Genomic DNA, 13157 nt, shown 5'->3' on the forward strand with positions numbered 1-13157 from the left:
GGGTCCTTCGCCTGGTCATCAGAGGTGAACAAGAAAAGATATTCAAAATAATCAGGTTTTTTTTTAATTGCTCAGAGTGTACATATTTTAAAAGCAAACCAGACCCTTCAGAGCAAGGAGTGAGCAGCATTTGTCTAACATTGAGCCTGGTTTGGAGCTTGCCTTAAAGTGAAAGTAAGTTTTGCTCCACAGTCTGCTTTGTGGTTTTTAGTCTTCTCCTTTCACACCTTTTTGTGGTCTTTAACAAGTCATTGTCTGTAAATCTGAAACTGGATGAAGCTGCTGCTTCACTGAAATACTGTTCCTTCTACTCCAGGGCAAGCACAGCCTTCTGCCCCTTGAGTTTGTGCATAATGTTCATTACTATTGTTTATTATTCTTGAGCCTGGGCACCATGGATCAAGGTAAGGTGTGTTTTGCTGGGCTGAAGCCCAGCACTGCTCATTATTAGGCCCCTTCACACTTCTACTTACTTGCTAGATGAGTCAAAGCATTCAGTTCCTATAAAGGAATTGTATTTAGTGGGAAATCCAGCAGAAAACTAAGTTTCAGTTGGTGATGGTTTCCTTACCTTTTCTCCCTCAAGTCTGAGGATTGAGAATCCTCAGGTAGTGATTCACTTCAAAAGGAAAAAAAAAGCCAGCTGAATTCCTACAGTGGCTGGCTTTTAAAAGGGAGATCTGAAGCACTGGAGAGTCAGATCCCTATGGAAGGAGGTGGTGGGTGCTCTGCATCAAGAGAGATTGGGGGAAACTTGCTGAGTTTGTTTATGTGGAAAAGAGGGGAGAGCAGGCTCAAGTGGATGGTACCTGCTGGAATTTTTTTCCCCTTTGGATATGGATAGCAGGATAGAAAGAATCTTGAAAAGGCTAGCTCATGAGATTCCTTGATCCCGTCTTGCTCTGTGAGTGCAAGAGTCTGTGCATATCCATGAAATTCAACAGTGAACACCCAAAGCACAAAACAAAATCAAGGCAATTTATGTTCCTCCTCACCAATCAGGTATGTTTAAGAACTGCTTCTTTCCAGCTAGGATGTGTTCAGTTGTTTCTGTAACCTCCTTCCTCCTAACTGTGTACTCCAACTCCCTGAGGACTAAGGGAAAATGTTCCTCTCACTGGAGGCTCAGCACCTGCTGAGCCAGCCTGCTCCTGGGATTTGAAATTCAGGGGGCAATGCTGCAGGATTTGTGGACCAGCTGCATCCTGGATCAGAAATGGTGTTTGGTCCTGCTCACTACTCTGCCTTGTGAATCTGGACAGGAGTTGGGGAAGCTGCTGTTAATCCTCAGCTTTCCAGCTGTACAAGTGAAAGGTCACAGAATCACAGAATATCCTGGACTGGAAGAGACCCACCAGGATCACAGAGTCCAACTCCTGGCCCTGCACAGACCCTCCAACAATCCCTCCCTGTGCCTGAAATTGTTGTCCCAGTGCTCCTGGAGCTCTGGCAGCTTTGGGGCTGTGACCATTCCCTGGGGAGCCTGTTCCAGGTGAATGTGTTTAAGATGGGATGTATTTGAAACTACAGAATGGGAAGTGGGGCAATTTCTCCCAACTTGTGTCTGTTCAGGAAATGGGATACAGGTGACAGGGCTTGAGACAGATGGGGGAAACATTTTGCTTAGCTACAAGATCCCAAAATTAGATCTACAAATAGCTTTATATAATTTTTATTCAAACTCTTGAAGGGTTTGAGGTTTTTTTCATGGGATAAGCCGTTCATTTTCTGTTGGCAAAAACTGAGGGCATGTGGCACTTGTGTGCGGTAGATGGTCAAACTCTCCCTTGTCAGACTGAACTTTAAAACCTCTTTCAAACTAAACATTGCCTCTTTTTTCCTACTCTTTGCTTAACCTTCGGCAGCTGGTCATCAGCCTTTGGCCTTAGCATCCTACTCCCCTCCCACCATCCCCTGCTGCTGTCTCAGCTCTGTTTGAGTGCAGAAATCCAGTGGGGAGACTGCTTTGGGCTCAAGCAAGACTGTTCTCTCAAAAATTTGCATTCACCTCCTAAAAGCAGAAGGCTGGAGGTACAAGGAGCAGGTAAGAAAAACAGATTGCACACATCTTTTATTGTTATTTAATTTCTTGAAACAGCTGCTTTTCCCTTAGTAGGAGCCTATGAATTTTAGCTGCTGCTAGAGTGGCTTTTTGCTCTATTAGAGAGAGTCCTCCCACCCTACGTGTTATTCTAAATTGTCAGGCTTGGCTTATCCCCAGCCTGCAGCAAGCGTGGTGTGGAGGGCAATTAATGAAGTCAAGAAGCCCTGAGTAATTGCTGGCTGCAAAAGAACACTGCTGGTTTGCTTTGGACTCTGATTTTGGGTGTGATGCACTGGGGAAGGTTTCTCAGGAGCCTAAATTAATCTCAAAATGGTTTGAGTTCTTTTGTATTAGCTGGGCTTTGTAGCACAGTGCTTGGCAGCTGTGGGACATTCCCACCACTACCAGTAGCCCCAGTAGGTTCAGTAGGGTGGGTGCTGGGGGTCTGTAAGCCCAGTTATTCATCCTGTCCTGCTGCCATGGAAGAGTGGGATGGAAATGGCATGTGCTGGTGAGAGCCCAGCCATGTTGTGCAGCAGCTGAGGCATGGGGAGTTTCTCAATGCTTCCCCAGAGTCTTCTGATTTTGAGCTGAATCAGCAGCTGGTTTCTTGGCTTTCTGCACTTTTTGTTGCTTCACCCTTGTAAGAAACTTTTCTAATTTCTACATTTCCCCTGCCAGTAATCCTTTTCAGGCACTGCTGTTATGGGAATACTTTTGGTATCCTTCCAGGTTGACACATGGAGTGCATGTCAGTGCTGCAGAGGAAAAGGGAGCGTTGAAGAGCTGTGGGGGGAGGAGGAGTGGGTTTTGGCCAAATGCTGTGACAAAGAGCTGGTCTAAGAAACAGCAGGGGCTCTTGCCTGTAAGAGACAAGACTGGATGTGTCAGAGCCTGAGTCAATCTTAATGGATGGTAAAGTAGATTTAAGGTGTTGGCATAAAGTCCTGTATCTTCCCTGAACTGATGGAGTCAGGGCTTTACTGCAGAGTACAAACAGGTAGTCTTTCTCATTTAATGAAGACTGGGTGAGGTTGGAGGTGCTCTCCCCACTCATGTGCTTTGGCCTTTAAAAATATGAGATTAGATTAGCAGCACTTTGTGTGATGGCAAAGACTACGAGCTGCTTCTGGCTTGACAGAAGCAGGTGTTTGTCCTTGTACAGACAGGCTCAGGACATGACTTTCCCTGGAGGTGAGTGGAGTGACAGGGCAGGGACCATGGTGAGGTTGTCCTTTCCATGGTGGGACTGGCCACAAAGTGTGTTGTTGCTGCTGGAGCTGCAGGACCAAGTGTAGGTGAGGGAGGGCTGCTGCAAGCAGTGAAGGGCTCTGCTCCTGGCCCAGGACTGCAGAACTCTGGAGTGTGTCTGGCTTGTTGCTGGCTGACTTTTCCTGTGGGATAGAAAGGTTCGGAAGCACAGCACTTCCTGGAGTATTTTCAATTGTCTTAATACTTTTCCTTTCTCTTGGCCTGGGTGGTGTTTTTTGGTTTTTAATTGGTTAACCCTCCCTTTTTAGTTTTTTTTTTTTCCCTTTGCTGTCCTAAACCTTTCGCAAGATGATATCTGTGTCGTTACCAGCAAGAGCTGTGGCCGTGGCCTGAGTGAGTCCCTCTTGTTTTGCTGCGCTATCACACAGCCTTGGGCTCCAGACAGTCTTGGTGCCAGATGAGGTAGTTTCTGCTTTTGCAGAGGAACTGGAGCACAGATGAAGTAATTGGCCAAAAGCCTGGGGAGGGGGTTGTGGAAGAACCCAGAGGTCTCCTTCATCCCAGATCAGCTTTTGAGCCTGCTCCCATTTTCCTCCAGCAGGTGCTGGCCCACCAGCCCTGGAAGATCACAGACATGGAGGTCACCAGTGCTAAATGCAGGTGACTTCTAATTTAGCTTCTTAGAAGGCAATTCTTTGTAGCCATGGCAGTGAGTATGTGGAGGCAGGCAGAGACTTGCCTAACTTAGACACAGGTTTGAAAAAGTGCCCTGTAGCAGGCAAGACCTGGGCAGGCTGCCAGCCCCTCCCAGAAGTTGTTTCCCAAACTGTTGTGGCTGTGGTGCTTGAGCTTCCTCCCATGGGGTACATAAACAAAGCAGTCATGCAAAGGGCATCTGGGAACCACAGCGAGCAGGCCCTGGGATGGCTCATGAGGCCTTGCTGCCAGAGCTGGTGGGTGATGGGATTTAGGAGGAAATTGCTCCCTGTGAGGGTGTGAGGCCCTGGCACAGGGTGCCCAGAGAAGCTGTGGCTGCCCCATCCCTGGAGGTGTCTAAGGTCAGACGGGCTTGGAACAACCTGGTCTAATAAAGGTGTCCTTTCCTATGGCAAGGGTGCAACCAGATGATATTTAAGGTTCCTTTTAGCTGAAACCATTCTGAGGTTCAGTGTTCTTTAGCAGAGGGGAAAATATAAATTATCTCTCTCTTGCTGGAAGATTCTCAGAGAACTGCTTTTGCTGGAACACAGTAATTACCATTAGCCTGCACTCTTTAGGTACCAAGGACAAGCAGTTTGGATTGAGGTGGTATGAACTTTGGACAGGAATTGGTGTGATGCATCAGCTACACCATACATACTTATAAAGTACATTCTTTGGGAATTAGAGATGCTCAGTCCACGAAGGGACCAACTTCCTTGGAGACCTTTTCCTTATCACCTTTCGTCTCTGTCATAGTGTCTCCTACATCAGTAGCTGAAAAGTACTGTAAAGCTGAGGTGAGCCTGGCAGGGTCCTTACACTGTAGTCACCTCACTGGCCAGTGGGGAGGACTGACAAGTTCAAATCATCCATTTTGGTACAAACTCGTCAGGGCTGAGCCTGCTGCTTAAAAAAGAGGGACCCCAGGTCACTGGGAAAACTGGTTTCAGTGTATTGCTTCTAAAAGCACTGTGTGCTCACAGGCAAGCTTGTCCTCCTGCTGTCTGTCTGTCCTTGTTTGTTCTGCAGGTGCAGGGCAAAAGGATGACTGGAGGGGGCTGTGGGGCTGCTGTCACTGTGGTGCTGGGGAAGGGGCCCAGGGCCGTGGCAGCAGCGTGGGTTTCACAGACAGGCCGTGTGTGTAAGGCCTCTCTCTGGTTCCAGGACAATGCATCTCTTTGTGCTGTGCCTGCTCAGTGTCTGGGGGCTGGCTGCCCCGGAGCACTACGCCGTGGAAGACGTCTGCACTGCCAAGCCCCGCGACATCCCCGTGAACCCCATCTGCATCTATCGCAACCCCGAGAAGAAGCCCCAGGAGGGTGAGGGGCAAGAGCCAGCAAAGGACAAGCTCCCAGAGTCCACCAACCCCCGGGTCTGGGAGCTGTCAAAGGCCAACTCTCGGTTTGCTGTCATCTTCTACAAGTACCTGGCTGACTCCAAGGACAGTGGAGAAAATATCTTCATGTCACCCCTCAGCATTTCCACAGCTTTCGCCATGACCAAGCTCGGAGCCTGTGGCAGCACCCTCCAGCAGCTCATGGAGGTTGGTGGAGATTCCTCAGCCTTTTCTTGTAGCAGGTCTGAAAGACAGGAAAGGTGATCATGGCTAATGGCTGCTCTCAGAGTCTCAGGATTTGCCTTGGGGAGGAAATTCCAAGTTGGAAGGACTTTAAAATTCATCTTGTTCCACCCTCTGCCATGGGCAGAGACACCTTCCACTAGACCAGGTTGCTCCAAGCCCTGTTTCTGGATTTGTTTAGACCCCAGCTCTTTCCCCTTACTCCCCATTTGGATCCAGCATTCCTGGGTTTGAGCTGTTAATTTTTATCTGGAGGAAAGGAAGCTCATTTGGAAGGTGAGGGAAGAGAATGGCAACAGTTTGCCTCTTGCAGATTGAGCTAAGCTTTTCCTTCTGTAAAAAGCAGGAAAAGCCATGATATCAAGTCCTCCTGCAGAGGAACTTTTTCACTGTCCTTCTCTCTTCCTTGGGACAAAAATGAGACACATGGGAGACCTTGCAGTCCACCTGACATCCAGGGCAGGGGAGCCTGTAAACAGGGAGTCTGTCCCTCCACCTGTTGGCCCTGTACTCAGGGGGTAGTTCTGATCCCATTCTAAGAGGTAATTCTGAGTTCTGGCTCTTCTATGCAGCTGATTTAACTCCCTGCCTGTCTTAGCGCCCTTCTCAATGCCAGACCCACTCAACTGCTGTGTGGGGTTTGATGCTGCCCATACCTTTTTCTCCAATGGGAGACCTCAGCCCAGAGGAACCTTTCTCCCTGCAATGAGGAGGTGTGAATGAAACACCTCTGTTGCTGTCCTTACAAATCCTGCCTCTGGAACAAATAATGTTGGTGGTCTCCTGTCACTATCCACACAGCCTGAATGGAGCAGCTATAACCACATCTCCAAAATCTTCACTTGTGTGTTCCCCTCTGGGCAGCCCTTCCCACTGGAAGGGGAACCTTCTCCATTGAGCTACCCACACCTGCAGTCCTAACCCCCCTTTTCCCTATGAAATGGCTGGGAACACCAGGAATGTCTTGCAAGAAACAGTGCCAAAGGAGGTTCATAAAGAGCGATATGCTGTGGGATTTTCTTTGCCTTAAAGCCCTGAGGTTGGATAGCAGCAGACAAATCATAATTGTCCTTCCAGCTGGCAGCTGGGAACAGATAAAAAAATTCCCTGTGCTGCAAAAATTTACCCTCAAAATGATTGCTACATATTCCCATTCCCTGTAAAAATAGATAAGATGTACCAGAAGTACTCAACAGACCATGAGAATTCCTCCTGGGAAAGAGCAGCCTTTAGCATTTTCACAGGAGGGTTTAGCACATGTGAGTCCTCCCATGACCTGGTATGACCCAAGAGCTGCTTCTAGGCCCTGTGGTGCAATGCTCATCTCTGGGGTGTGGTATGGGGTTATGAACACCGTGTTCATTTTAACAGCACTTAAAGGTCTTGGGCTGGTGATGTGTTGATTTTCCATAAATTTGGGTTCCCACGCACGGAGGGTGAAACTCTGAAGGCCTGCAGATTTGTTGCTGTTGAGGCAAAGGCTGCACCACTATTTCGCCTGGGGCCCAGGAGCACAAAAGCCTCCTCATGGACTCCTTGTTGCTGTTTGGCTTGTCCAGGTCTTTCGATTTGACACCATCTCGGAGAAGACATCGGATCAGATCCATTTCTTCTTTGCCAAGCTGAACTGCCGCCTTTACAAGAAAGCAAACAAATCCTCAGAGCTGGTGTCAGCCAACCGTCTCTTCGGGGAGAAATCTTTGGTCTTTAATGAGACTTACCAGAACATCAGTGAAATCGTTTATGGAGCAAAACTCTGGCCCTTGAACTTCAAAGTGAGTTTGACCTACTCAGGATTTTGCTTTTTTTGTTTGGTTCCACACCCTATCCCCTGTCCATCCCTGTCTTTTGGCCAGAAGAAGTGCTCTGCTCTGGATGCGTGGGACACCAGTGAAAGTAACAGGGAATCTGGGATGCAACTCCTCTACTTCAGCTCACCCTAACCACGGCCACCTCCACACTTGTCATACCTAAGCTTCATTGTCCTCCCCTAGCACATACCCTTGCGAACCTGTCTCCTGCAGAAAGGGTACAAAGAGGGGTTTAAAACCCTAGGCTTAACCTTTTTTTGGTCTCTTCCTTTAGGAGAAGCCAGAACTTTCCAGACAGATCATTAATGAGTGGGTGGCTAACAAGACAGAAAAGCGCATTACAGAAGTGATCCCAGAAAGTGGTATTGATGATCTCACTGTCTTGGTCCTGGTCAACACCATTTATTTTAAGGTAACAAGAGCTAACAGAACTGGGGAGAAGCACTCCTGCCTGGAGCACACATGGTGCTCATGTTTGTTTTCCCCCTCTCCTTTTTAGGGGCACTGGAAATCGCAGTTCCCAACTCCAAACACAAAACTGGATATATTTCATAAAGCCAATGGTGAGACCTGCCAAGTCCCAACTATGTACCAGGAGTCCAAATTCCACTATGCATTCATTGCCCAGGACAAAGTCCAGGTGCTGGAGCTGCCTTACAAAGGAGACGATATCACAATGCTGCTGGTCCTGCCCAGTGCTGGGACGCCACTGGAGGAGGTGGAGAGAGACCTGACATCAGAGAAGCTGCAGGGCTGGATAGATTCCATGAAGGAGATGTCTCTCTTCGTCTACCTGCCTCGCTTCCGTGTCGAGGACAGCTTCAGTCTCAAGGAAAAGCTGAGGAAAATGGGGCTGGAAGATCTCTTCAGTCCAGAAAATGCCAGACTCCCAGGTGAGATGTGGAGATAGGGCAGTGCAGGGTAGAGGTGAGGGGCAGCCATTCCTCCCTAGGCAGGGCAGTAGGTGCAGCAGCACACGAGGAAAGAGCACATGAAAGCATTTATGTGTTGCTGCAGTCAGTGATGGACTCTCTGGTGAAGTCCCACCATGGACACTCAGCCCTGCTCTGTGCTGAAGACATGGCAGCTTAGCAGTCAGTTGGACATGGAGGAGGATGTTTTTGTTGGGGTTAGGGCAGCCATGCCTTCTGCCTGATCCCAGGCCGTGAGGAATGGGAATGTGTTCTTTCTTGAGCTGTCTCTAAACGGAGTTTCACCTTTGTATATTTTTGTATTTCAGGTATCGTTGCAGAGGGCCGCACGGACCTGTACGTGTCTGAGGCCTTCCACAAAGCCTTCCTTGAGGTGAGCCTTGTTTTGTGCCAGCGTGTTTTGCTTTTTAAAAACAAATATTAAAGGGAAAAAAATAGTTTTGAACCTACAGTGTTCAATTCTCAGCAGTCTGGGGCTTTGGAAGGAGGCTGGTCTGTGTTCTGTGGAGGAGGAGGAGGGTGAGCCCTCTCCATGCTGCATAATGCCTGTATTTTAATCCCATCTTCTCTTTTGGCTGGCAGGTGAATGAAGAAGGCAGCGAGGCCTCAGCTGCTACAGCTGTCACCATCTCTGGCCGTTCCTTCCCTATGAACAGAAAAATCTTCAATGCCAACAGGCCCTTCCTGCTTTTCATCCGGGAAGCTGCCCTCAACACCATCATCTTCATGGGCAGGATAGCTGATCCCTGCTCCTAAAGGGGCTGGTAGGGCCTCATTTCTCCCTCCTCTGCCTCGGGAAAAGGGAGGTGGGGTATTGCCACAAAGTATGGGCTGCTCCCCGGGGGGTGGTTGGTGCCAGCTGCAGTGAGGGACTGCATCCAGCTGGGCTGTCCCTGCTCTCCCTGCCATGTCAGGTGAGGGGGCTCATAGGTCACTTCACTGTCCTGTCCTTTGTATCAAGAAAAGCTGAATTTCATCTGGTACCAGTATTCTTGTGGCACCCAAGTCCAGCATTGCTGTCCTTCCTGGGCCCAACTCTCTGTAACTCTGACCACTTGGTTCATTAAAACCTTTAGATCTGTATGTAACAGACTGCTCTCTGAATGCACACTTTACACTGAGCCACTTCCTAGACTTATTGAAATCCTTCTTTTCCAACAAATGAGGCTCGACACTGAAAAGGTGAGTGGAACAGCAGCTGTAAGGCTTGTGCTGGCTGGGCTAGGAATACCCTTCTGCAGCTCCCTGTGGGTGGAAGAGCTGCCAAACACTGTGCCCTGCTTGCCAGCAGCTCTGGTGTGTCCTGTGGGCCCAAGTGCTGGGAGTCACTAGTGACAGCCTTGCATAGGCAAGGCTGTAAAATTCTTTTTTAATGCTAAGGTTTCATCTAACAGTTACTGTAGCAGCAGTGCCCATGAACCACGACAGTGCCCAGGTAAGGTAACCAGTACATGTAGCTTTGATAAAAATAAATTATTTCATCTGCAAGTTTAGTCCAGGAGCTGAAGTCTCCTGGCCTGCTGCCAGGCCACACATGATCTTGTCTTCTCAGGGTGGCTGTATTGCTGTAGGACCTTTGGCAGGGCTGTCCTGAAGATGCAGATTTCTCCATTTCAGGCAGCTGTTTTAAACCAAACAGGCAGTGAAAGCACAGTTCTGTCCTCAGGAGGTGATGGAAGTGGTGTGTGCAGACAGTGGGGTGCACTCCCCAGTGGGCCACTTACTATGGATTTTGCAGGACCAGTGAAATATCCACCTTTGTAAAGGTTCGCTTGGCAGGAGCTGCTAGAGCAGCCAAGCAGTGAGAGACTTAACTGGGATAGAGCTGGTATGCCAGATCTTTGGTCACTGTGTCTCTAGTTTTGGAAGCTATCAGGGGTTTGAATCTTTCCTGTTCCTAGTAGGATTGTTTGAGCATCTGTGCAAGCAGTGTGTGACTGGGATGTGGAGAGCCACCTCTCCATTGTTCCATGGGCCATGGCAAACCCTGCACATCTGAGAGGCGTCCTTCAGGGACTGCTTTAGGTGCATGCTCCCCTGGAGCAATACCTTGGAAAGAAGCTGTGATGGGCTGGAACCCTGGGAGAAAGGGGGAAGCATTTTGAAAATAACAGAGAGTTCAGAAAGCAGCTCTTCCTCTCCCTCTCCCTGCCCTCCTCTGGCAGTTACCACTGTGGCTTGTCTTGCTGGATCCCATCTTCTGCCTGTGAACATCATTGAGAGATACACAACCTGGAGCTGGACACTGGTGAAAGAGGAGGGCTGAGGCCTGGGCCTCCCTAGCATGGCACTGAACCAAAATGCTTCCCCTGCCATAGGCAGCTGGGAAAACATCCAAAACTTGGCCTGCAGCAAGAGCACAGGGCTTGGTCCTCCTGGGGAGACTGAAAAGGGCTCAGCCTGCTGAAGAGGTGAGCCAAAACTCAGCCAAAAAGGACAGAAACAATCTGAGTTGCCAGGAACAGGAGCCTGGCACTGTGCAACCTCTCTCAAGCTGCTCAGCTTAGGGAGAGAGCGGAGCACCACAGCCAGGACCAGACAGAAAATCCACGTTGGGTAAGGACCAGTCAGCTATAAGACACAGACAAAAATCTGAGTATTAAACCATTTAATTCTCAAACCACTCACATGCATAATGTTCTTTTACACAGTGTTAAAAGAAAGAAGAAAATGCATTTTTTTTTAATACAAACAGAATTTCAAGTATACATTTATAGAATTTTCCAAGATTCTTACCCAAGTTGCTAAGTTCTCATTCACATTGTTCTTAAAGCTGTCCAACGAGAGCGCTTTTTGCTAAACTGCTTTCAATGCAATTGTACAGTCCCCTCTACCTTGATTTTATTTCCCCCTTTCCCAACTCTGGTACCCCTGCCACCCCTGCCCACCCCCCTCCAGCAGTGCTGGCTGTCCCTGGACACAATGGCCATGGAGCCAGTGCCTGCTGGAAGAGGAAAAGGGAAGCAGTCATGGAGGGCCAGTTTGGAAACAGCTTCGAAAATCACTGAAGAACAGTCTGATATCCACAAGTTACAGCAGGCTTACTCTTCAGCCTACTCCAGACTAGTCTGAACACTGACTTTTTTTTCTTGAAATAAGGACTGCAACCAAAAATAAAATAAAATAATAAAAAAAAGAATAATTAGTACAGCAGGAAATTTCTTAACTGTGAAAGTAAGTCTTGAGTGTTAGGACACCTGTCCTAAAAAGGTTTGATTTATAGGTCACTAGTTGAAGGTGACAGCACAATTTCTGTTACAAATGGTTACTCTGCAAACCAGCTCAGAGCAGAATCAATGTGGGACACACAAACTTGGATTAAAAAAGAAAAAAAAAAACCAAAACAAACAAACAGAACTGACGAGGGCTCCATATTTATGCTATGGAAAAAGCCCACAGCCCCAGTTACAGCTTTCTCCTGGCTTTGCTGTTCAGCTCAGCTCAGCCCTGGGCTGCCAGCTGGGTTGTAACTGGGTGCAACTTCTGACCTGTTAAAAAACGGGGTTTAAATCCTCTTGACAGGCAAGGGTGGGTTTCTCTTGAAAGATTCCAAAGTCTCCTCACAGCCACCAGCCCCACTGGTGCCTGGGCACGGCGGGGCTGCTCCGGGCAGCGTGGGGGCCGTGTGGGCCCGGGGGGCTGCTGGAGGTAGAGCTGCCACGCCAAGGCTCTGGCAGCATTGCTCCCCCCGAGCTGTGGCTGCCCAGGAGCTGCCTGCCTGTACAGCTGTGTCCCCAGCCAGCCACAGCTGTACTCCTCTGACGAGTTAAAGTGCATTGCGGCAGAAAAGGGTTTGCTTTTTAATTTTTTTTAAATTTTTTTTTTTTTTTTTTAAAGAGGAACCTATTTAAAGTGCTGTTCTAGTTTGGAAAGGGACTGTTTAGAAAAAAAATGGCACCTTTTCACATGACAGATTTGCTCTCTGTATGTGTATATATATATAAATTTGCAGAGTCAGATCTGCTGACTAATGAACAACATATAAAAGTGTTTGTATTTTATCTTATTGCTTTTTTTTTTTTTTTTTTAACTGCTGCTTGCTGCCTTGGAGGCAGGAAGGGAGATGGATTCTCCTTTACCTTTGCCACCATTAACTGATTTCCCAGTGCAGGAATGTGGTCTCACAGCTCTGGCCCAGGGGACAGTTCACTGTCATGCAGCACACGGGAGGCGACAAAGTCCCCCTGAACTGTCACAGCCCCATGGCCAACCTGCAAAGGGTCACAGTAAAGAACTGAAGGCCAAGAAGGACTGTGGACCCCAAGGGTCTCTCATTGCTCCTGCCAGATGCCATTTTCATTAGAGTCACTTTACAAAGCAGACTTGCATTTCTGAAACACAGAGGTAAGGAAAACAAATCTCTTTAAAGTGAAAGCTTTGCTGCTAGAGTGTGTAGTGTGGTAACCTCAGCACTCCAAGAGAGAGAGGTAGTTACTGTCCTGTGAATATGCTGCTGCTTAATGCAACTCCATTTCTGGAGGGATTGCTCAAAAGAAAAAAAGAAAAAAAAAAAGAAAAAAAAAAAAGAGGAAAAAAATCCTGTGCTCTTTATTAAGTTATCTCAGTTAAATCTTTCTGGTGAAGATATACTTGACTATTTCCTCTAAGAGGCTTTTGTATTTTAGAAATTGATTGTCAGTTAAGTTTGTTACAAGATGAAATTTGATTAGCAAATTGCTATACAAAGCCACTCCTCTTGTTAACTCTTAAAATTCTCTCTCCCACTACTCAACTATCCATGCCCTGTTTGGGTCACATCCTGTCTGCTCCTGCAGTAGGACAGTATTTCCTGCTCTGAGCAGTTTTAATGGAAAAATCCAACATTTCAAAAAGAGCTACAGATATCATATTCACAGTGTTGTGCAGGAAAGGTGGGG

The 13157-nt window shown here is 47.9% G+C and overlaps 1 protein-coding gene across 1 annotated transcript; it reads left to right on the top strand.

Moving 5' to 3' along the window:
• The first annotated feature begins 1944 nt into the window (after positions 1 to 1944).
• SERPINC1 (serpin family C member 1) lies at positions 1945 to 9356 on the top strand. The gene is made up of 7 exons (XM_084211433.1): positions 1945 to 2044; positions 5123 to 5501; positions 7097 to 7312; positions 7623 to 7760; positions 7848 to 8241; positions 8589 to 8653; positions 8863 to 9356. The coding sequence occupies exons 2-7, from the start codon at positions 5127 to 5129 to the stop codon at positions 9034 to 9036; spliced, it is 1362 nt and encodes a 453-aa protein (XP_084067559.1). The 5' UTR covers positions 1945 to 2044; positions 5123 to 5126; the 3' UTR covers positions 9037 to 9356.
• Positions 9357 to 13157: the final 3801 nt, after the last annotated feature.

This window comes from Fringilla coelebs (genome assembly GCF_963513975.1).
Source record: "Fringilla coelebs genome assembly, chromosome: 9".
In the NCBI taxonomy this organism is placed as follows: domain Eukaryota; kingdom Metazoa; phylum Chordata; class Aves; order Passeriformes; family Fringillidae; genus Fringilla; species Fringilla coelebs.